We start from the raw sequence: 23,997 nt of genomic DNA, 5'->3' as shown, positions 1-23,997 counted from the left end.
GCAACGAAATGCTAAATACGGACTTTAAAAAGATAAAAAGCAAAGCTTTCTTCCCACCGTAGGCCCAATTATAAGGAGGAAATACAAACAGTAATGCTTATATGCAAATGTCATGTCCCTGAAGTTCAGAAACATTTGTATCGGTTCTAATGTTCTGTGTCATGTCTTCAAATAATTTACATAGAGAGTCATGTGCAGGAAAAAAAAAAATTGCTAAGTGCTATTTTAAAGCATAAAAGTTAAGAGACTGCTGCAAGGAAATGTTGATTCCCATAAGAAATTTCATCAAATGTGTTACTAAAATCCATACCCAGTGGCTACAGAATTCTATGACTCACCAGCATAGTAAAATCATCAGGAAGAAAACAGGTTTAATTTTACATGAGTTTTTCCTACTGAAATCAGATTGGCTCCAAATTATCACCACTTCTTAGTCATCGCGAGGTATCAGTTCAATAACCCAGACTGTAGAGCTTTCAGATATCAATATCGAACTCATTGAGATGCAGTTTCTATAATTCATCTTTTCTCCTTTGGGACCCTGGCAGAAGATCTGTATTATTTTAGTCTTCCTATCTCCCCTTCTCTACTTGCATGAGTATTATGAACAGTCCTGAGACAGACACATCCCTTGGCCTCACTCAATAAACAATCCAATTATCAATGGATAATTGAAAACACAAACATTGATTATAAGCATTTACCCAAACATTTATTTAAAAGCTGGTTCGTTCATATTTGAAAGACAAAAATCTGTATAGGTCAAGAAGGATTTACATAGAAGATGGTTCCAGAAAATTTGGTCAGAATAATCCTGATTACAAAGGTTTAAATGGTCTTCTATTCAGAGATGACTTTCAGGGACAAGAGAGTTGAAGAACTGCAGATTCAAAGCCCCCGATGTAGGTCAGAAAAGTACACAATATATGGAGACCAGAAGCAGAAGAATACAAAGCTACATGGATGCTTTCTTACTCAAAGAGTGGTTGAAGCTGTATTTGATTCCATCATGTTTTTAGTAAGAGCTACTTTATCTGCTTCAAGGCCTAATTTCAACACCTACTGCCTGGGAGGTGGCGTTCACCTTTTCATCTTGCAAGATCAAAAAAAAAAAAAAAAAAAAAAGTCTTCAACAAACAAAGTTTCTTTAGAAAAGACATTTCCACAAATAAAAATTCCCCAAAGGATGTAAATACACAATCCCCAAAACAAGGGCAGACAGAAAAAAATAAATAAGTAAAATACATATTCAAAAGAAAATACTGTCTCTCCTTTGATTGCTGGCTTGTGACAAAGCTTGTGAACTCCTCTCCTGGTTGCATAGCAACCGTGGAAGCAGCAGATCCAGCCTGTAAGAAATTTCCATGCCAGCGCTGTGGAAACAGGAGCTAACTACTCAGTCTATTTGTCAAGGTTACCTGTATTTGCAAAGGGGGGGGGGGGGGGGGAGATAAAATAATGCTCCTGAGGTGTATAGAACCAAAGATCTGGAAGGATGTTCTCAATGCTTTGAACACCTCTACAATAATTCCTCACCAACGAGGCTCTGTGGAGGAAACTCCCATATGGGAAAGAAAGGCTCCAAACCTGTAGGAAGTGTGCCTTATCACTGAAACAACATAACCAAGCTCCACAAAACTAAATCACTAAATTCAAGAGTTAGAAGGTAGGGGGCCTGGGTGGCTCAGTTGTTAAGCGTCTGCCTTCGACTCTGGGCATGATCCTAGGGTCCTGGGATGGAGCCGCACATAGGGCTCCCTGCTCGGTGGGAAACCTGCTTCTCCTCTCTCACTCCTGCTTGTGTTCCCTCTTTCACTGTGTCTCTCTGCGTCAAATAAATAGTTCTTTTTTTTCCAAGAAACACATTAACATAACTTGAATTCGGGTGCACAAGGGTGGCTCAGTTGGTTAAGTATGTGCTTTCCACTCAGGTCATGATCTCAGAGTCCTGGGATCGAGTCCCACCTCAGGCTCCCTGCTTGGTGGGGAGTCTGCTTCCCCCTCTACCCCTGGCCATGCTTCTGCTCACCCTCTCACTCTTGCTCTCTCAAAAAAGTAACTAAAATCTTTTTTAAAAAATTAAACTTGAGTTCTTTTTCTATCTTCCATTCTTGAATGTGGCTGAGCACAGCACTGGACAAGTCTCTAAAATGAGCAATTCATTTCCATAGAGATTCGTCTTAAAGCTTGAGCCTGGTAAACATAATCAGTAAACTTACTGGCATCAGCACAACTGATAGGCTCAGACCAGCTTTCAGTTCGTCCCCATCCAGGTTCCACACAGGAAAAAATAAATGACCTACATTAAGAAACCTGACGAGTCCAAACAAAAATGCTCTTACAGAGAAAGAGGAGACATACATAGAATGACTCATACGCATTGGTGAACCAGTGTTACTTTCTTTACACTTAGTTATAGACTCTATCCATTAATGTTTAATGCCCAGCCCACCAACGATCAGGGCTTGACTGCTTCTCACAAGGAAATAACCTGAACGGGGGCACATGGTCCTTCTTGTGAGTGACCTGGAGAGTGGGACAGTGGAAGAAGCACGGAGCCACGGGCCAGGCTCTTGTCACAAGTAGCTCAGCTATGGGACTTTGTGCCAGTCAGGTCAGTGAGCTGCCATTTCCACTTCTATAGACTTATATTAAGAGCTCTGATGCCCACTTCATAAGGATGATCTAAAAATCAAATAATGTCCAATAAAGGAACAGAAAACACATACAAACTTCTGAGTACTCTTTCTGACTTTATGCAACACTTTCTGCTTCCTCAAGTCATGTTAGAAGGGTATCACACTGGTGCTGATTGTCTATAAAGAAGTGCTTAGGGAAATTCAGATGCAGCTTTATCATTAGACTTTAAACTAGCAGAAAATTCAGTTCTAGCTGTTGATGGGCAGCAATACTGATAACTGGTAAAGGAGCATAAAAAATGACAGTCATTCTTCAGTTCCTTCTATTTCCCAACTTTAAAAAATGATGCATTTCCTAGATTTTTGATGATTGAATTAAGACAAAAGCACAACTGCCAAGTAATGAACATTTTCTTTTGGAACACTGATAAGAGTGCCAAAGTAAAGATAATGTTAGAGTTTTTGATTAATGAAATTAATAGATCTCATGAGATGCTTTAGAAAAAGTACACATCATCTTTTATAAAAATGTCTATTTCTGTAGAGAGAAAGTTCTTCTCTTATTTGGTGATTAAAAATATTTACTTTTTCGTTAAAAAGTATACCTTGCATATAAACTTATTCATCTGTTGACTTAAAAGTAAAAGAACAGTAATTTTAATTTTAGATACCAGACAGTATCTAATTGCTGATTAATTTACAATGAAAGCTTGCTAGACTTATACTCATTAACTGTTAACATTTGAGCACATTTAAAATTATCTGTAGAAACGGTTGCACTTACTTAATAAGGCAGATGGGACAGGCAAGTTTTTATCAGGAGCACAGAATTCACAGAAGAAAGAAAAAAAATGTGAGATGAACCCAAACCTCTTCCCCAGCCAAGAAGTGTTTTTTCCTATGGCTGTTAGCATTGACCTACCGCGTTAGTCATTTTTGTTTCCTGCATAATTTCAAAAGCATCACCTATGCTGATAAATGTGCTGGAATCATCGATCGCTAAGTCTAGCAAAATGTGCCTCTCAACGCACTGAACCCCAGATCCGGCAGGAAGAACACTTGTGCAGAACAGATGTATGGAATGCACCCAACTAGTTGTTGTATATTGAGTTCAAGTCTTATCTCATGCAGAGGTATCAGGGAAATGAGAGAGTTTAAACCTTTATTTAAAATAGAACAGATACGAACTATAAAGGGAAGACAGTTTCGATGGGAGGAAAGGCTTATTTAATCAGTCTTCCCTCTATATACATGCATTCACTAAAGGCAAGAACTAGAAAGAAAGAAAGAAAGAAAGGAAGGAAGGAAGGAAGGAAGGAAGGAAGAAAGAAAGAAAGAAAGAAAGAAAGAAAGAAAGAAAGAAAGAAAGAAAGAAAGAAAAGCATTACTTTCCAGGTCAAGACGCGGAGAACTAATATTTACTCGGTGATGCTCTATGCTAGGCACTGTACTGGGTGTTATAAACAATGGCAGGTACAACCTCCGCTTTACAGATGGATAACCAGAGAACCCCAAGAGGTAAAGGGACTTGTCAGGGACAAGTGAGAGATGGGCCTACAATTTAAGACTGCACCTACCATATTAAGGAGGACATCATATATTGTGATGAGCACTTGGTGTTATACACAGCTAATGAGTTGTTGAACACAACATCAAAAACTAATGATGTACTATATGCTAACTGGACACTTAAAAAAAAAGAAAAAAGCCTGCACCCATCAGACTCTTAAGCTTACCTACTTTTCCTTCTACCACACACTTCCTCCCTTTCTAATATAAAAAAAAAGAAAAAAAAAATCTACGAAAGGCTGATCCAGCCCAGAATACCCAAATCATTGCAAAAGGCTGCCTATCGAATCCTGGAAACTTTCTGCTAAAGAGCAACATATTTACACGCCAGAAGGTTTTAGCATATGTCCTATCTATATCATTTCCAAGTACCTATCAGCAGAGCGCTTAGGAATCCTGACAGGGCTGACATCTTAACTGCTGCCTCTTTTCTCAGGAGGTTATACATGCGTCAAATTATAGCTGGATATTCAAAACACTGGATCCGAGTTGAAATAAATAAGTGAAATAAATAACTGTCACCAATATGGCTTTACTAGTCACAAAGCAAATCTAGCAAATGTTAACATTTTGGGAGGTGGGAGGCAGGTTAAAAGTCAGAAAGCCAAGATAAACAGAGAAGACCAAGGCAGTACCCCAAGGCAGAGGGCAGAGAGACGGAGGACTCTTGGCTGAGAAGGAAACTTGCCTTCAGGGTTATTCCTGCCAGCAAGCAGCTACCTGCTGTTCTCCTGGGTGTGCACGGCCAGGGTCAACACTAGAAACGGGGAAATCTCTGAACAATTTTTCCAGTCTCCCTTATTCATAAAGGAATGTAGCAGCAGACTGAATAGCCCTGGAAAGAGCATGATTTGGGGGATCAATTGCACCTGGGTTCAGATCAGAACTCTGTTTACCAACTGCTTTGAGCTGCAGTTTCCCATCTATAAATTGGGGGAAATCCAACTGGCCTCACAGAGTCCTTGGAGAATCAAATGAGTTAAAATCATATAGCACATAATGGCCATTCAATAAATGTGAGCTCCTTCCCCTTTACTGCACTATTTGAAGTGATTATCAGCAGAGTGGCTATAGGCTCAAAACAAAAACCAGAGAGGCGCCTGGGAGACTCTGCTGGTTAAGTAGCTGCCTTCAGCTCAGGTCATGATTCCAGAGTCCTGGGATCGAGCCCCGCATTGGGGTTCCTGCTCAGCAGAGAGGCTGCTTCTCTCTCCCTCTGCCTGCCGCTCTGCTTACTTGTGCTCTCTATCCCTCTGTCAAATAAATAAATAAAATCTTAGGAAAACAAACTTTATTAAAAAAAAAAAAAAGACAAACCACAGTCAGCTACATCAGGAAGTCTTTTTCTCTTCCGTGAAACTAAGAAAAATACATGTCTATCTTTCTTTCTCTCTGGCCTGAGACAGAATCACTTTGTATTCCAATAACCTCTTGAGTTGGGAGCTACAGACTGAGCAGTGGGGTACCCATTACGCTCCATTGAGAAGAAAGAAACCCATCATTGTAGCTTAGAGTAAACAGTATTTAGCACACTGAAGCTCCTCCCCAGGTCTTCCCCCTGGGATGAATTAGCAGAGTAACTCCTAACGAGAGGCTCAGCAGGGACCTGGAATTATGGAGACTTTTTCGAGCTCTCACTTACATCATGTTATATATATATTATACAAAGAGTGTGTATATGTGGGCACGTATGTACACTTGTCTACACATTCATGCCACATACAATAACATCTATAGACATATATTTAGTGATAACACACAGATTAGATAGATCAACATACACCATCAAAGGCCAAAACAAGACGAACATTGTCAAATCCTGTCCATCTATTTTGATCCAACTTCTAGAGTATCACAAATGGGCACGGAGGGGGTGAGACGTGGGCAGTATCCACAGGAAGAAACCGGGATCATCTTGCCATTAGATTTTAAAGCATCATTTCCTAGCCCCATCACCAATCTCTTGCCTACTGCTTTATTACTACACTATTAAAATGTCTAGTCCTCACAATTTTCTGGGTTTTAGCCTCATTCCCTCTGAACCTACTCCGTAGAAGATAGGCTCCTACTCCGTAGAATATAGTATCACGAGCTGAGGAAAAGGAAAGAAAGGGCATCTGCCTGCTGCTGATGGGGACATTAAACATCTCTCAAACATGTATAATGTAGCAGGAATTTGGGGGAATGGCGCATTCTCATTTCCTTTTCATAAAAACTCTATGAGGTACACACTTGTTGCTACTGCCCGTCAGAAATGAGAAAGTTGAGGAATACAAGTCAAGCATCTTGTTCACAATTCCTAACTAGCAGGTCTGCCAGACACCAACCACGAGGTCTTCTGTCCTCCAGAAAGAGGTGGCTCGTGAACAGGAACTCTAGCATTAGTCAAGTTAGGGCCACATCTTTCAATATCAAGAAGAAAGCTGGGGCACCTGGATGGCTCAGTGGGTTAAACCTCTGCCTTCGGCGCAGGTCATGATCTCAGGGTCCTGGGATCAAGCCCTGCATCGGGCTCTCTGCTCAGTGGGGAGCCTGCTTCCTCCTCCTCTCTTTCTCTCTGCCTGCCTCTCTACCTACTTGAGACTGAAATAAATAATATCTTTAAAAAAAAAAAGAAGAAGAAGAAGAGAGCCGTAGAGCAAGAATTTACCTTAGAATTCCAGGATACTAATGTGAGTTCTAGAGACTCCGTGAAGACATGTTCACACATGAAACCTTTTCAGATGTGATCATAGATTTGGATGTGATATGAATAAATCCATAAAAAAAAAAAAAAAGTCTGTCACAAAGGGGAATTCCAAGAGAGTTTTAAAAAACAAATAAAAAACAGGGGCACCTGGGTGGCTCAGTTGGTTGAGCAGCTGTCTTCGGCTCGGGTCGTGATCCCAAAATCCTGGGATTGAGTCCCACATCGGGCTCCCAGCTCCACAGGGAGTCTGCGTCTCCCTCTGACCTTCTCCCCTCTTATGCTCTCTCTCACTCTCTCTCTCAAATAAATAAATAAAAATATTTAAAAAAACAAACAGGGGTGCCTGGGTGGCTCAGTGGATTAAATAAAGCCTCTGCTTTCGGCTCAGGTCATGATCACAGGGTGCTGGGATCGAGCCCCGCATCAGGCTCTCTGCTCAGCAGGGAACCTGCTTCCCTTCCTCTCTCTGCCTGCCTCTCTGCCTACTTGTGATCTCTGTCAAATAAATTTAAAAAAAAAAAATTTTTTTAAAACAAACAAAAAACACCACAGTGAAATAATATGACAGTGTCCCACCACATGGCATCTCCTCCACCTGCCTCAAAGGAGACTCATATACACTGATTCCTTATCATACTGTGACCCACAATCGTATCCAACTTAATATGAAGCACATCTATACCAGAATGATCTCCTTAGCTGAAAATTCAAAGCCCCCAAAGTGACTCTCGCCTACCTTTTCAGCCAAATTTACCACTTTTTGATTTTTGGTTTTCAGATCAAAAATACAATCTGAAACTGTATCCAAGCATGTTTTCTAAAAATTACCATATTTGAAAAACAATTCTACAAATAAGAGTTCCACCATAGTTGCCAAATAAATATGTCTGCTAAATTTTTACATTAAACTCTGCAAGCTAAACATAAGAAAAATAAAAGTCAAAAGAACTCTATAAAAATATTTGCCCTCGAAATAAAGCTAAAGGACTAATAATATTAATACATAAAAAACTTTCATAAATTGATGAGAAAAATATGAATACCCTTATAAAATATTGCCCAACGACATGGAGAGGCAATTTCTAAAAGAAGATGTTAAACAATAAACAGACCACAATCAGATGCCTGGGAGAAAACACTGTGATATCAGACTTCATTTCTGAGATTCTAAACAACTTTGTACTCGTACTGAAAAACAGAAGAAAAATTGAAAAATTATATTTTCTCTTGAGTAGGACGAGAGTAGCATTTTCTGAGAACATGACATTCACAATATTTGGTTATGAATCTTTTGCTCTGCTGAGCCAGGATTCTAAGCTCATGGGTTCAAACTGGGTCCTACTTGTATGTGACAACTATACATGAGTGAACCAACAACTTGTCATCGTAAGATGATTTCTAATATATGGAAACTGTATACTTCCGTAAATATTCTGAATAAGTGATATTCTTTAATCTTCCCGATCCACACCCCCCAACTGTCTCACACGCTCTTACTTGCATTCCTAACACACTTTTTGTTTTTTTTTTTTTTAAGATTTTATTTATTTATCAGAGAGGGGGGGTGGAGAGTGAGTACAGGCAGACAGAATGGCAGGCAGAGGCAGAGGGAGAAGCAGGCTCCCTGCCGAGCAAGGAGCCCGATGCGGGACTTGATCCCAGGACGCTGGGATCATGACCTGAGCCGAAGGCAGCGTCTTAATCCACTGAGCCACCCAGGCGTCCCCTAACACACGTTTTAAAGGGCCCGCAATAACATTATTCCCTTTAGAACCGAAATCAAAGCAAACACGTCTTCCTTGAATGCCAAGGAAATGTGTTTAAGGACTGATATTCCCAAATGAAAATGGGAGTCTTCTCTTCCTACAGACCACACGCCTTCTAAAAGCAGCCCACTTGAGGGAGCAGAGAGGAAAGCGTGTCGTCAGGTCAGTCCTGAGGCTAAGGGAAGCGACAGACCATGAGGCCAGCACATTCTCACATCTGACCCTGATATAAGCCAGTCTCCCCACGTAAAGCCCTTCAGGGCAGCATCGTGCCTGCACTGTGGCAGCGCTGATTTATTCTGAAGGCAGAAAGAAAACAAACTTTGGCAAGGCACAGCAAACATCCAAGTATTTTTAGTCAGCCTCGTGGTAACCCACACCCTTAAACTGGGCATGAGTCAATTCTGAGAGATCTTAGAATTGTGTCATCGGGATTCAGACTTTGCCTGACACAATGCGGCATTGTTCCTGATTACTCATATTCCAGAGTTCAAAGACAAAAGAATTCTATCAGAGAGGCTTGTGCTTTCCTTCAGCTCCTCTATGAAGTAAATCGAACGTTCTGACAGCACACCTATCTCCAGATGTCAAGTCACTCTTACAAACATCTAAATCAAAGGCTTGTCTAGGCAAGTCTTCAGTGTACGATATTGAAAAAGTGACCTTGGTTTCTTTAAATGCTGCCCATTCAATTCACATTCTATAAAAAACACATAATCAAAGTGGTGGAGGAAAACAAAGAAAGAATCAGATACCAGAATTTTAAAAATGGGTTTCCTTTCACTTGTACTGATGCTCTTCTCATTAAACTCAGAATTCTTCCAAGCCACCCTTCAACTAGCGCATGATGAAGTCATTATCTCCTGAATCTTAAATATCTTTAATATTTTAAGTGGGTGCGAGGATTCAATCACAAAAATTCAGAAGAAGGATTCTGTGTTCCCTCTTGAGGCCCCAGACATCCGCTTGCTGGCAAAGTGGGTTGGACCATTAACTGACTGGAGACAGAGGAGCTGGAGTGGGTGCCAAGTAGCGAGGGATCTCTTTAAAGTTCAGATCTCTGTCTTCTGGTATGTTCTTTGAAACTGTGACAGGAGAGAAAGGAGGCAAACTAAGCTGATGGGCCAGTGAGGGTTCCAACGAGCCAAGGCAGTTGAGTTTATATCCAAACTGAAAAGAGGCCATGAGGCACTCCCAAGATACCAAAAATGTAAATCAGAAGAAACCTTTCATTCTGGGTAAAAAAAATGCAACAACTCCCAGGCTCTTTTTGCCCCCAATCAGTTTTACTCACTTACCTAACTGAATTCCTGTGGCATTGGAGCCTTTAGGGAAATCATTTCAGCCTGGCAATGCCAGTGCCTCAAGACTTCTGATGTCATGGTACAAAGTCAAAACTTCAGGAAAGACAGTATTTAAGCTCCATATAAAACCCTGCTACAGAAGGTAGCATAAGCACATTCTGGAAGGTGTTTAAACGGATAAAGGCTTGGTAAAGGAGGTTGGTTTGTGCACAAATAGATAAGACAGAATAACAAAGTCCTAAATTTACACATGAATGGTTGTTTCATTCTCGTATAAGTTTCAAAAAAAAAAAACTAAAATATTTCAATGTCGAAATACGACAACATGTATTTTTTTTTAAAGATTTTATTTATTTATTTGACAAACAGAGATTACAAGTAGGCAGAGAGGCAGGCAGAGAGAGAGGGGAGGAAGCAGGCTCCCCACCGAGCAGAGAGCCCGATGTGGGACTTGATCCCAGCACCCTGGGATCATGACCTGAGCCGAAGGCAGAGGCTTTAACCCACTGAGCCACCCAGGCACCCCTCTTAAGATTTTTATTTACCCAACTATATAAATTGAGAATTTTGGGTGAGAGCTAGAAAAATCCCATCTTAGCTTTGAAATTATGAAGACCTCTGCTCAACTAACTAGATTACTAACTAAATCTTGGTCCAATTATTCAACATATGATTCTATTTTTTAACTTTAGAAAACAAAGATAGTCATACTTTTGCCCCTCAAAATTATTGGAAAAGAAAATATACCTGAAAAATACAAACTTTCTTTAAGAGGTGAGACATAATACAGGTAAGAAGGAATTATCAATAGGATTCCAATGAATTTTGTTTTCATTTGTTACCAGTGACACAAATAACACTTACTGGCAACATTACGAAATCCTGCCGAGCTGATGATATGATGAAAAACGCCTACCAAACCAATGTGAAAATCTCAAAAGACTACATTATCATTTTTATGAGTAGTTCGTGACAAAAAATCAGTATTATTCTACCATTTCACTGCATAACAACAACAACAACAAAAAAAAACCATCATTTAAGAAGATGATCCAAGTGTATCTGCATTTCAAAGGATAAGGGTAATGACATGTTAGAACAGTAAAATAACTAAAGGTTCCATAGATGGGAGAAAGTTATAATTGTTTAGCCACATAAAGTAGCTGGTATTAGACAATTTCTGACATTCCAAATGGCAATTATGCATAACCCACCCTAATAAAATCTATACATAAAGGAACAAAAGTCACCTTAGGAAAAACAATAAGCCATAATAACATGAATTGTATCATTTGACCTTTTTTTTTAAAGTACTTTTGTTTTTTTTTTTCAAATTTTATTTATTTCTTTGACAGAGAGATAGAGAGCACAAGTAGACAGAGCAGTAGGCAGAGAGAGAGAGGGAGAAGCAGGCTCCCCACTGAGCAGGGAGCCCAAAGGGTGACTCGATCCCAGGACCCTTGGCATCATGACCTGAGCCGAAGGCAGTCACGTAACTGACTGAGCCACCCAGGTGCTCCTCATTTGACCTTTTTTCGAGCTCTTATTATGTCACCAAGTAAAATGTTTTCTCTCCCCACAAACCTATGAGAGAAGGGCCATTAATAACCTATTTTCAGGTGAGGAAATCGAAGCACAGAGCGATGCCGTATACTGCCCAAGCACATGGAGCCAAGTCGGGTTGACGTTCAAATGCCTATCCTAACCCTTCCTTCAGTCTGGCTGTTGCAAAGAACAGATACTTCCCAGACTAAGAGCTGGAAGACAGTGGCTATTAAGCATATGGAAAGATGAGGGCTGGGAACTGCAGGAAGATGGGGAGAGGACAGGGAGAGAGTTGTAGCATTTGCCCGTCACTGTACAGAGGAAGGAGAAAAAAAGGCAGCCTGCGGGGCCCACTGAGCAGAGCTCCCCTCAAGGAGGCACTGGGTTATCACAGCTAAAAGACTTCCACTATTATAATCATCAAACAGGCTCTCCTAATTCCAGATCAAGAAGCATTTGATCATAATTAAACGTCCACTTAGGCTTTTCAGACGGAGAATGTGCTACAGAACTGAGCCAAGCATTTGGTTTTCATGGCATTATAAATGGAGAAAGTGACATTGCATCAGTCTCCAGGGGACAAGGTCACTCTTGGATGCCATAAAAGCAAATCTCCAACTGCACAGCTGAGGACCAGATGTGGCACACAATTAACACCCCCAAGGTACCATTCTACCATCAGCACGCGGCCAGGCGACCAGGTGGCCCCACGAGGCAAAACCATAAAAGCTTTCAAAATGTTCTCTAATTTAAAATTTTAAAAGGTTAAAAAATAGCATCTGATATATAATTCACTTAAGTCCATGTTTATAATTATAACAAAGAAGGAAAATAAAAAATATAGATATAGATATAGATATATAGATATCTATAGATATAGATATATGGTCTTCAGTGTCAATTTTTTTTTACCTTTCTGGAGCTCCGTGAATAATGGAATCCATAGTCACCCTAGAAACAAAGAAATGAATTTCAGCAAACATGAAAGAATTTCATATTTACTGTGACAATAGTTTACAAACGATTATTATGAATGGACTTAAAAACTCAGGAAGTGCCTTAAAAGGTACACAAAGTAAAACAAAGGAAATGTAATGGGCCATAGAGAACAAAGGAACATGCGGGAAATGTTCATACAACTAATGCCATAAAGAAAAGCACACCAAGTCAAAGGCACCAATAATCTGAATAACATTTTTATAAAAATAAAGTTGTGTCAAATACATAAAAAGTGTGAACCTGAACTGGAAAGGAATATGCCCATGAGATACAATTTCAATGGGGTAACAAATATACTGTGAAAACAGTCTTTCCTGTGTGAAAATGTTGGCACAGGAAAAACACTTTCTCCTACCATTTCTCTTCACAGCTATTATGAGAAACCAATGTTCTCTCTCAAACTTCATTTCCCAAATATTGTTTACCAAAGGCCAGAATAACAAAGCAGATAAAAGCCAAACGCCAGATTCTACAAGAGATGACGTGGTTCCTCTCAAACTCTTCCAGCCTCAAAAGAGAAAACTACAGACCTACTGTGAGGGCAGGCACACCAAGACCAAGCACAAGGCTGACGTTTGCTTGTACAAAATGCTAACTTCATTTCTGTCAGGAGAAAATGCATTTAGCTCATTTCCTGTTAGGATACAGTAACATGTGCAAGATGCAAATTATTCCAACTGGTATCAAAGATTAAATATATAGAATGTGAGGAAAGGAACACTGTACTTTGTATCTTTAGCTATAATAAGGCTTACGTATCAGTTAATGCTACCAAAAGCTAGACAAATTGATGTCACAGGAATTAGTCTTACCAATTTTTTTTTTTTGACCTCTCAAGTTCCATGACAAGGAAGGTTTTTTTTTGTTTTTTGTTTTTTGTTGTTTTTTTTTTAAGATTTTATTTATTTGACAGATAGAGATCACAAGTAGGCAGAGAGGCAGGCAGAGAGAGAGGAGGAAGCAGGCTCCCTGCTGAGCAGAGAGCCCGATGCGGGGCTCATCCCAGAACCCTGAGATCATGACCTGAGCCAAAGGCAGAGGCTTAACCCACTGAGCCACCCAGGTGCCCCACTCTTACCAAGTTTTTAAAATTCGAATCAAATCATAAAGAATTAAACCTGAAATCTAACATTCCTGAGGTTCCAATAAAGGAAAGTGGGAAATTCACATTTCTAAAACCTTACTTTATTCCCAGCCATATTTCCATATTTAATCTTCACAACTTCTAAAACAGTGACTTCAATAACTTTTTATAATCATAAAAGCACTATGCATTTATAATAGAAAATATGCAAAATACAGAAAATAAAAACCAATCATGATCACACCACTTTGCACAGAATTGATATCTTTTGCCGTTCCCTTTCAATATACACAGACATATGCACAGGGTCTTCTAAACAAGATTAGGATTATACACAAATTCCCTTAGCAGTGAAACATTTTTACCTTGGAGTGTCTTCGAAACTCAGTCCTCACAGTTACATCCTAATTTTCACATTGGCATGACACCATTTGTTCAAATGTTTCTTAATATTTATTTAAGGTGTGCCATTTTTCTATTTATCTAGTCCATCTAACACTACAATACTATCCTTGCACAAAAATCTTATTGTATCTGCTAGTTTCCTTAAGTGAAATTCACCAAAATGGCATTTCTGAAGAAACGGCATAAGCTTTTTCCATGGAACGTGTCCATAGTTTGCCCACCGAAAGAACAAAAATCAATACTGGCACACTATAGTTTATTGTGTCTTGCAGATACTGTTTTTTGTTGTGGTGGTGGTGGTTTTGGGTTTTTTTTGTTTTGTTTACAAGTTGAAGGTTTGTGGCAACCTTTTTCCAACATGCTTCCAACAGCATTTGCCCATTTGGGACTTGGCATCGCACCTTTATAATCGTTATACTATTTCAAACTTTTTCATTATTATTATTATATTTGCCATAGTGATTTGTGATCAGTAATATGGGGGCACCGTGAACTCTGCCCAAACAAAGACAGTAACCTAATTGAGAAATGTTCTGACTGCTCCACGAACGAGCCTCCCCTGACCCCCTGGTGCCTCCATCTCTCTCCTTCTCCTCAAGCCTCCCTACTCCTTTAAGTTCCAACAATACTGATATTATGACAATTAATAACCCTAAAATTCCCCTAACTGTTCAAGTGAAAGGAAGAATCACAGGCCTCTCACTTTAAATCAAAACCAAGAAATGACAGAGGTTAGCCAGGAAGCCATGTCAAAAGCTGAAATGGGCTGAAAACTAGGCTTCCTATAGCGCGTTGTGAATGCAAAGGAAAAGTTCTTGAAGGAAATTTAAAGTACTACTCCAGTGAACACACGAATGATAAGAAAGGGAAACAGACTTATTGCTGATACAGAAAAAGTCTCAGTGGTCTGATAGATCAAACCAGTCAAAACATCCCCTTACACCAAAGCCTAATCCAGAGCCAGACCCTGACTCTCTTCAGTTCCGTGATGGCTGAGGGAGGTGAGGAAGCTGCCCAAGAAAAGTCTGAAGCCGGCAGAGGTTGATTCATGAGCTTCAAGGGAACAAGCCGTCTCCAGAACATACAAACACAAGGGGACACAGCAGGTGGTAATACAGAAGCGATAGCAAGTCATCCAGGAGATCTTGCTAAGACAACAATGCAGGTGGCCACACTCCACAACAGATTTGCACGGCAGACAAACAACAGCCTTCTAGTGGAAGAAGACGTCATCTAGGACTTTCATAGCGACGCAGAAGGCAATGCCTGGCTTCAAAGCTTCCACAACAGGCTGACTCTCCTGTTAGAGCCTAACACAGCTGGTGACTGAAGCCAACACTCACTGACTCTTCATTCTGAAAATCCCAGGGCCCTTAAGAATTACACTCAGTCTTCTCTGCATAGGCTCTGAAAGTGCAACAACAAAGCCTGGAGGACAGCATGTTTGTTTACAACACGGTTTACTGAATATTTTAAGCCCACTGCTGAGACCTACTGCTCAGAAAAAAGATTCCTTTCAAAATATTACTGCTCACTTACCATGTACCTGGTCACCCAAGAGCTCTGATGAGATGCATAACGAGATTAATGTTTTTCAGTGGCTAACACACCATCCATTCTGCAGTCCATGGATCAAAGTGTAATTCTGATTTTCAAGTCTCATTATTTAAGAAATTGATTTCATGGGGCGCCTGCGTGGCTCAGTCAGTGAAGGGTCTGCCTTCGGCTCAGGTCAGGATCCCAGGGTCCTGAGATTGAGCCCGGCATGGGGCTCCTTGCTCAGCGGGGAGCCTGCTTCTCCCTCTCCCGCTGCCCCTCCCCCCGGCCATGCACACACTCACTCACTCTCTCTCAAAATAAATAAATGACATCTTTAAAAAAAGAAAGACACTTCATAAGGCTATTGGGGCCATAGATGGGGATTCTTCTGATCTGGGCAAAATCAGCACAAAACCGTCCAGAAAAGACTCCCCACTCTAGATGCTATTCAGAGTATTCATAATCCATGGGAAGAGGACCAAACAGCAACATCCACAGGAGTTTGGTAGAAGTAGATTCCAACCCTCACAGATGACTTCCAGGGGTTCGATACTTCCACGGAGGAAGAAACTGCAGGTGTGGTGGAAAGAGCAAGAGAACCAGAATTAGAAATGGAGCCTGGAGATGGGACGGCGGGGCTGGAGACCACATTCAGGGCTGTCTGTCTGTCTTCCTCTTACCATCTGTCCGTTCTTGTGCTCACAGGATAAATCTGATAGTACACATACCATTCGGTAGGAAAAGTATCTCCGATTCCTTCATCAAAATCGCCTTGGCTGTTCCCACCGTGACCAAACTTACAAGGATGAGGAGTTGCTTCTTATGGATGAGCAAAGAAAGTGCTTTCTGGAGATGGAATCCGTTCCTGCTGGAGATGCTGCGAAGACGGCTGCAATGTCAACACAGGACTGAGGATGTTACGTACTTAGTTGGGAACGCAGGGACAGTGTCAGAGAGCACAGAATCCAATTCTGAACGAAGTTCTACTGTGGTTAAAATGCTGTCAAACAGCATCACAGCTACAGAGAAATGGTTCATGAAAGGAAGAGTTAATCGATGCAGCAAACTTCACTGTCATCTTAAGAAATTGCCACTGTCACCCCAACCTTCAGCAACCACCACGCTGATCAGCAGCCATAACAACGAGGCAAGACCCTCCATCAGCACAAAAGATTACAACTCACTGAAAGCTCAGATGATGGTTAGCATTTTTAGCAATAAAGTAATTTTTAATTAAGGTATATATATTTTTTAACTTAATGCTACTATACACTTAATATACTGCAGTATTGGGTAAACATGACTTTTATATGCACTGGGAAAGCAAAAAATTAATATGATTTGTTTTACTGCGATATTTACTTCATTGTGGTGATCTGGAACCAAAACTGCAATATATCTGAGATATGTCTACGGACTGCCTACCAAAAAGACAATTAGCTGTGTATATCAGGTCCTATTTCTCAAATGCACCTTAACAATTTCATAAAATTCTTTTTACTTCACAGTGAAAATGGTATCTACTTTTACTTTTAGGTATTTTTTCTTATTAGTGCTTCTGAGCAATTAAAAAAATTTATGGTAATTCTCCTATTTATTGCCTTTGACCGTTTTTACTTAGGACATTTGAGGTTTTTTTTTATTGATTTGTAAGAGCTCTTTGCACAATAAAGATATTAATCATTTGTGTATCTTAGTTGTATATTTTCATTCGCCTTCCTAGTCTTATTTGCATTCAGGTTTGGTTTATACTGGCTTTTGATGCACAGAAGTTTAAATTTTATGCAAACTTATCAATCATTTCTTCTGTGGTTTCTTCCACAGTTTCTATGCTTAGAAAGTTCTTCCTCAGTCCAACTGCAATTAAATAGCCCTGCAACCACCTCCCCCCTGCACCAGCTTTTACCCTTTCGATCCATGTACAATTTTTGGAGGTATGGTAAGATGAGTACTTAATGTGATTCCTGACAACCGCCTCCCTCCGCCTTTTCTCCAGCACCACTGGTTAAAATCATTCACTCCTTCATGGCTCATTTGTGTAATATTCACTTTGAAAGCAATTGATTTGAGGTATAACCTTTGCTCTAATGTCAGTTTGGCACCTGGGTCAGTTGTTGGTTTTTTTTTTAAAGATTTTATTTATTTATTTGACAGAGAGAGATCACAAGTAGGCAGAGAGGCAGGCAGAGAGAGGGAGGGGGAAGCAGGCTCCCTGCTGAGCAGAGAGCCCGATGTGGGGCTCTATCCCAGGACCCTGGGATCATGACCTGAGCTGAAGGCAGACCCTTAACCGACTGAGCCACCCAGGCGCCCCTCGGTCAGTTTTTTTTTTTTTTAAACTACTCTAAACCTTAGTTTCCTTATTTGTAAAAGGGGTATCATAATACCCATCTTACAGTTTTGTGGTAAGGATTAAACAACAATTTACCGAAAACAGTTTAGTGCCCTCTATAGCATTTTAGCTCATTAAGTCAGTGGCTGGACACCAGATTCAGGGCTGTCTGTCGTCTTCTTACCATCTGTCTGTTCTTGTGCTCACAGGGTAAATTTGATAGTACACGTAACATTCGGCAGGAAAAGCATCTCCAACTACTTCATTAAAACCGCCCTGGCTCTTCCCACCTGTCTGTTTTTACATAGGACCACGTCAATCTTCATTTCAGTTATTCTTAGGATAGTCTTACCTTTCCACAATCATCTCTCTCTCACTTGCTTTTTTTAGCACACACATTACACAGGCCAAAACTTCCAAAACAATGTTTAAAAGTAAGGGCGAACGTAGATATCCTTGCCTTTTAATGGATTAAAATACTAAAGATTCTAGAGTCTCATCATTGAATTTGATGTTGGTCATGGGTTTAAACCAATCTTTATAATACTGAAGACTTTATAGTACTGAAGCCTTTACGATACTGTTTTTTGACATTATTTTTATTTCCATCCACAGAGGAAAATGAATTTTTCCTAAAGATTTTATTTATTTACTTATTTGACAGAGCAACACAGTACAAGCAAGGGGAGCGGCAAGCAAAGGAAGGGAGAGGGCGAAGTAGACTCTGCTGAGCAGGGAGCCTGACACGGGGCTCGATTGCAAGACCTTGGGATCATGACCTAGGCGAAGGCAGCTGCATAACCAACTGAGCCACCCAGTGCCTGGAGGAAAATGAATTTTGAAGAGGTAACATGAGCTACCCAAAGTCATACAGTGAACACATGGGCCCTGAATGCAAGCCCAAGTTGTCTGGTTCCATTTTTATCTCCCTCTGCAACAATGCTGCCACCCTATAATACAGTCAGTCTTCAAACCAGTCATTTGTGTTCCGGCGGTTTTTTAAAGGTTTTATTTATTTGAGATGGGAAGGCAGAAGAGAACATGAAAGAGAGCATGGGCTGTGGGGAGGGGTAGAGGGAGAAGCAGGCTCCCCGCTGAGCAGGGAGCCTGATGTGGGGCTCTATCCCAGGGCCCTGGGATCCTGACCCAAAGCCAAAGGCAAACACGTAACCAACTGAGCTACCAAGGTGCCCCACAGCCATTTGTTTTGTTCCAAGTTTAGCCATATAAATCCATTTAGATCTTATAAAACATCTTCTTATAAAATTAATATAAGAAAGGATGGCTAATTTCTCAGCTGAGCTAAAGAAGTGTAAATCATCAGTTATTACCTGCAGAAATAGTTCAACATTCATCAGTGTTTGTCCGAGAAAGAGAATTTAGTAGAAGATACCTGAGACATGGCTGTAAGTCCTCCTTCCTTATCGCCTATGCAGAGAAAACAAAGAACTTCCATCACTCTTGCTAAGGGTAGAAAAGGGTAAGACTTTGAAGCAAAACAGAAACTCTGGAAGGCAGAGGACTGGGACTTAGCAGATCACATGCAGGTGGTGGTAGAAAGCAAAGCGGAAGGAGAGGGTTTAAGTAGCACATCCTGACCTCTTCCTTCTTCTCAGACCCATGAGGGCTGAATGTGCCTGTTAGAGCAAACGCCCAATATAAATACGATTTGGCCTGTCTGCTTCTGTTTTCAGATCTGATCTGAAGTTTTCCCCTACCTCTGACCCTCACTGCATTTCAGAAAGTCAAGTTTTCCTTCTATTGGCCTGATTTCAAATAAATACATGTCTTTCCGCTCTGGGATAATTTAACTTTAGCAAATGTTGGGAAATTGACAGGAAAGAAAATGCAGGTAAGAAGAAAGTTGCAGTTTCAAAAAAAACCTCAAAGTTGACCCTGGTTTTTCCTAGAATGTAATTATCCAGACCACACTCTATCTCTATGCTAGTTCTACCAGATTAGTATTCTACCAAATGGGCCAGATTTCTCTCTTTTTCTTGACAGGAACCACAGATGCTGTCTGTCCCAAACCTCTCTGTACTTGGAATCATACAGGGCCAACCATCTCTTCCCTTAGTCCCACCCCAGAAGAGGTCTGAGAGTCTTGCTAAGACCTTCTCTGCAGAACAAGAGCTTAAGAAAAACGACCCACACATTATCTGCCACATACTAAGAACATCGTAAGGATTAAGTCTTTATTATTTTAAGTAGGCTCCATAGGGAGCATGGAGCCCAATGCCAGACTTGAACTCACGACCCTTTGTCCTTCACAACACCCTCTTCTCTCCTTTAATCCACCCCCAACCTAAGCTGCTCCTCTCTGTTCCCATTCTGCCAACCAGGTCAAAATCATACACTGTGAGGAAAAGTGATAAAATTACATAACTGACATTAAATTAAATCAATTACAGTTTAAATTGAATAGATCTAAATTTATAGAATAGAGGCTAAATAGAAAATACCCCTTTCCTTTTCTCTTCACATAGCCCAAGTCATGATTCCACAGAAAAACAAAACACCTTAGTTCCTAACATTGTCTTGTCTTGACCTTAACACAAATGGAACACTCAATGACATACATGTCCAGTGACTTCACATGTTAGAGCATCAGGCCTACAAAACAATCCTGGGAGAACCGCACAGTAGAGATTATCATTGTTATTTTGTAAAAGAAGCAGCTAACGAGCAAAAACTAAGTGAATTACCCTGAGTTATATGTTCATAAGTCATAGCAATAAGATTCAAAACAAGGATTTCTGTTGTTAAATCCAAAATTCTCCCTGTTTCCTGAAACTGACAGTCTCTAGAACCCTTGGTTACTAAACTTTCATCATTTCTATTAGGGCAATCATGATTCGCTTCTCAGCAACTGTTCCCCAAAAGACTATTGTGGGGGCACCTGGGTGGCTCAGTGCGTTAAACCTCTGTCTTCAGCTCAGGTCATGATCCCAGGGTCCTGGGAGTGAGCTCCTCACTCTCTGCTCAGTGGGAGCCTGCTTCCCCCTCTCTCTCTGCCTACTGCTCTGCCTACTTGTGCTCTCTCTCTCTCTGTCAAATAAATAAATAAAATCTTAAAAAAAAAAAAAAAAGACTGTTATTATATTGCTACAAAAAAAAAAAAAAAGACTGTTGTGAAGTTCATGGTAATCACTTTGAGACTGTCCTACACAACTCTTCCTTGTTCCTTGACTGAATAATCTCTTGAGGTAACAATCTGGAAAATATAGGTCAAATCATGTCTGAGTTTATAAAGGCAGGATTGGAGGTTATTATATTGCTACAAATGCTAAAAAGAAAAAAAAAGTGTTTATAATAACTACATATAATCTTACCATTTCTTTTAAATAATGACTCTTTCCAAGGAGATCTTGAATTTCTGACTTCTCCATGTCTAACATATTTCTGATGTATATATCCAGCTAGTCAGTGTCTGCAATAATAATTAGTCCATCCATCATTTAAAATGCATATCCAGGGGGCACCTGGGTGGCTTAGTCAGATAAGCGTCTGACTTTTTTGATCTCAGCTCAGGTCTTGATCTCAGAGTCAGGAGTTCTAGCCCCATGTTGGGCTCCATGCTGGATGTGGAGACTACTTAAAAAAATAAACAAATGAAATAAAATAAAATGCATATCCAACATTATGGCTGTATGAAAATGAAGTTTAGCTATGTTAGTACCATCAATATGAAATAATAAGAGTTAATCCTATATAGTTCTTACTATGTGCCAAATACTATTCTATAAGCTTAACAAGTATCATCTCATTTTGTCCTCACCTAACAACCCTATGAGATAGGTGCTTTTACTATCTTCATTTTACCAAGGAAACCAAGAGAGAAAGTAAGGAATTTGCCCAAATTCTTTTTGTAAGCTTAGATTTGAACCCCGATTGTGTGGCTCCATAATCCGTAGAATATCATTAACTTGTGGTTTCCAAAAAATTTTCATTTGCTACTAAGAACTCAGTGTGAATGCAAAGCTCTTATATGGTGACTGCTAGAATCAAGTTCAGCATCTTGAAGGAAGCCTGTTCAGAGACGACCGTCTGTGTTATATTTAGTTCTTCACTGTTGTGGCCCTTTTGTATTTAGCAACAATACTAATTACCCAGACCACTTACTGTTTTATACAGTGGTGACTTTTTCAATAAGTACAAAGAAAGAAAACTGATACTTTCTCCAATAAAAATAAATAAAACCGTAATTAGCCTTTTAGAGCTAGAGGGCATCTAATACATACACCCAGCACAAAATACGTTTATCCCACTAAATAATGTGAGGTAGGAATTATTACTTAACCCACTTTCCTGATGAAGACTCTGACACTCAGAAGATTAAAATGCCCAACATTCCACAGCTAATATGTAGCAAAGGTAACACTCAAACCCAGTTTTGTCTTCAGAGCCCTACACTTAGCCATTCTATCAACCTGCCCCCCATCTACTCTACTGAAATAACACTGGTTAAAATAGAAAAAAAGCAGTATGAGCAAATATTTCTCCACTTCAACTCTGCAAGGCAACACAATGCAGTGTGTTCACTTACATTCACAAATGCACCTGCCAATATGTTCAAAAGAAGGGCCTATAGTTTGTAGCACTTTAAAGACCTTTCGGAGAGAGGGGCTATAACAGTAAAACATTTTTTTAAAGTAATACTGTTGCACTCATTCATTAAGATAATTACTATTCCAAGGGCACCTGGATGGCTCATGGGTTAAAGTCTCTGCCTTCAGCTCAGATCATGATTCTAGGGTCCTGGAATCGGGCTCTCTGTTCAGCAGGGAGCCTGCTTCCCCCTCTCCTTCTGCCTGCCTCTCTGCCTACTTGTGATCTCTATCAAATAAATAAATAAAATCTAAAAAAAAAAAAAAAAAAAGATAACTACAATTCCAGATTGTTTTGTCCTCAATTGGACATTACTTTCAAGAAATAAGTATTTTATAAAGCTCAGAAAGTATAGGTCTCCAAATATATTATTTCAAATATACTTGAATAAATAAACGGCAGTGCTCAACATTCATACTACTACTGCCTTAGAGAACAGTGCAACAATTCGCCACTGACGAGCCAGGCTTCCAGACCTTCCTGGAAGTCATGTGACTCGCTGCAGGTTTGAGAAACTTCATGTCAACAACCAACTTGCTGGGCGCCTGGTTGGCTCAGTGGGTTAAGCCGCTGCCTTCGGCTCAGGTCATGATCTCAGGGTCTTGGGATCGAGGCCCACATCGGGCTCTCTGCTCAGCAGGGAACCTGCTTCCCTCTCTCTCTCTCTCTCTCTGCCTGCCTCTCTGCCTACTTGTGATCTCTCTCTGTCAAATAAATAAATAAAATCTTTAAAAAAAAAAAAAACAACCAACTTGCTGAGAAAATTCTTAGTCCACTTGTCGAACTTGGCTCAACTAACATATTTATCATGAAAATTCCAAGTGGCGCAATTACTCTTAGCAACTTGTAGCTATTTTTTAAAATTTCTAATATCACCTATTCCTTTTTTTCCAAAACGATATTCAGGCAATATAATAAGGCTCCATAAAGAACAGAGATAAGTATTACTGCTACCAAGAGTTAACAGTCTTGATCCATGCATTCAGCTGATCATGCAGTAACAACTCGAATTGAGATTTTTAACACAGACAAGAGCTATGTTTGATCACTGGGCTAGAATAAAAACGCAAGATCATGGTGAACTGCCGCTGAAGGTAGCAGAGCTTACCCTACCTAGTGGTAGTCCATCAAACAGGGGCACAAAGTGTTAAGTTCTAAAGCAGGCAAGCCTCAGGTTCCTCATCTATAATGTAACAGTAATTGGATAGCTACCCAACAGGTTGTAAGGACTGAGGTAATAAATATATAGAGTGCTTAGTACATAGTAAGTGCTCAGCTAATATTTGCTACAGCAGATGTTATCCATTTAGCATTTTTGTTTCACAGACCTGTTAAGGAAATTAGTGAGTTGAAAGTTAACTGAACTACCAGAAAATGAGCCTTCATTTTTAAAATATTTTTTTTAAGATTTGATTTTATTTATTTAACAGAGAGAGAGAGAGAGCACAAGCAGGGGGAGTGGCAGGCAGAGAGAGGGAGAAGCAGGCTCTCCGTACAGCAGGAGGAGCCTGATGCTTG

The 23,997-nt window shown here is 40.1% G+C and overlaps 1 protein-coding gene across 1 annotated transcript in view; it reads right to left on the bottom strand.

Moving 5' to 3' along the window:
* The window catches only part of ANK3 (ankyrin 3), a 675,561-nt gene that overhangs the window by 549,552 nt on the left and 102,012 nt on the right, over positions 1 to 23,997 (bottom strand). Inside the window, exon 2 of the mRNA XM_059170184.1 lies at positions 12,425 to 12,463. Coding sequence (XP_059026167.1) covers positions 12,425 to 12,463 — 39 coding nt within the window. The remainder of the gene's footprint in view (positions 1 to 12,424; positions 12,464 to 23,997) is intronic.

This window comes from Mustela lutreola, chromosome 4 (genome assembly GCF_030435805.1).
Source record: "Mustela lutreola isolate mMusLut2 chromosome 4, mMusLut2.pri, whole genome shotgun sequence".
NCBI classification, from domain to species: domain Eukaryota; kingdom Metazoa; phylum Chordata; class Mammalia; order Carnivora; family Mustelidae; genus Mustela; species Mustela lutreola.
Note: the sequence above shows the minus strand (reverse complement) of the source record. Positions and strands in the feature narration are given on the sequence as shown.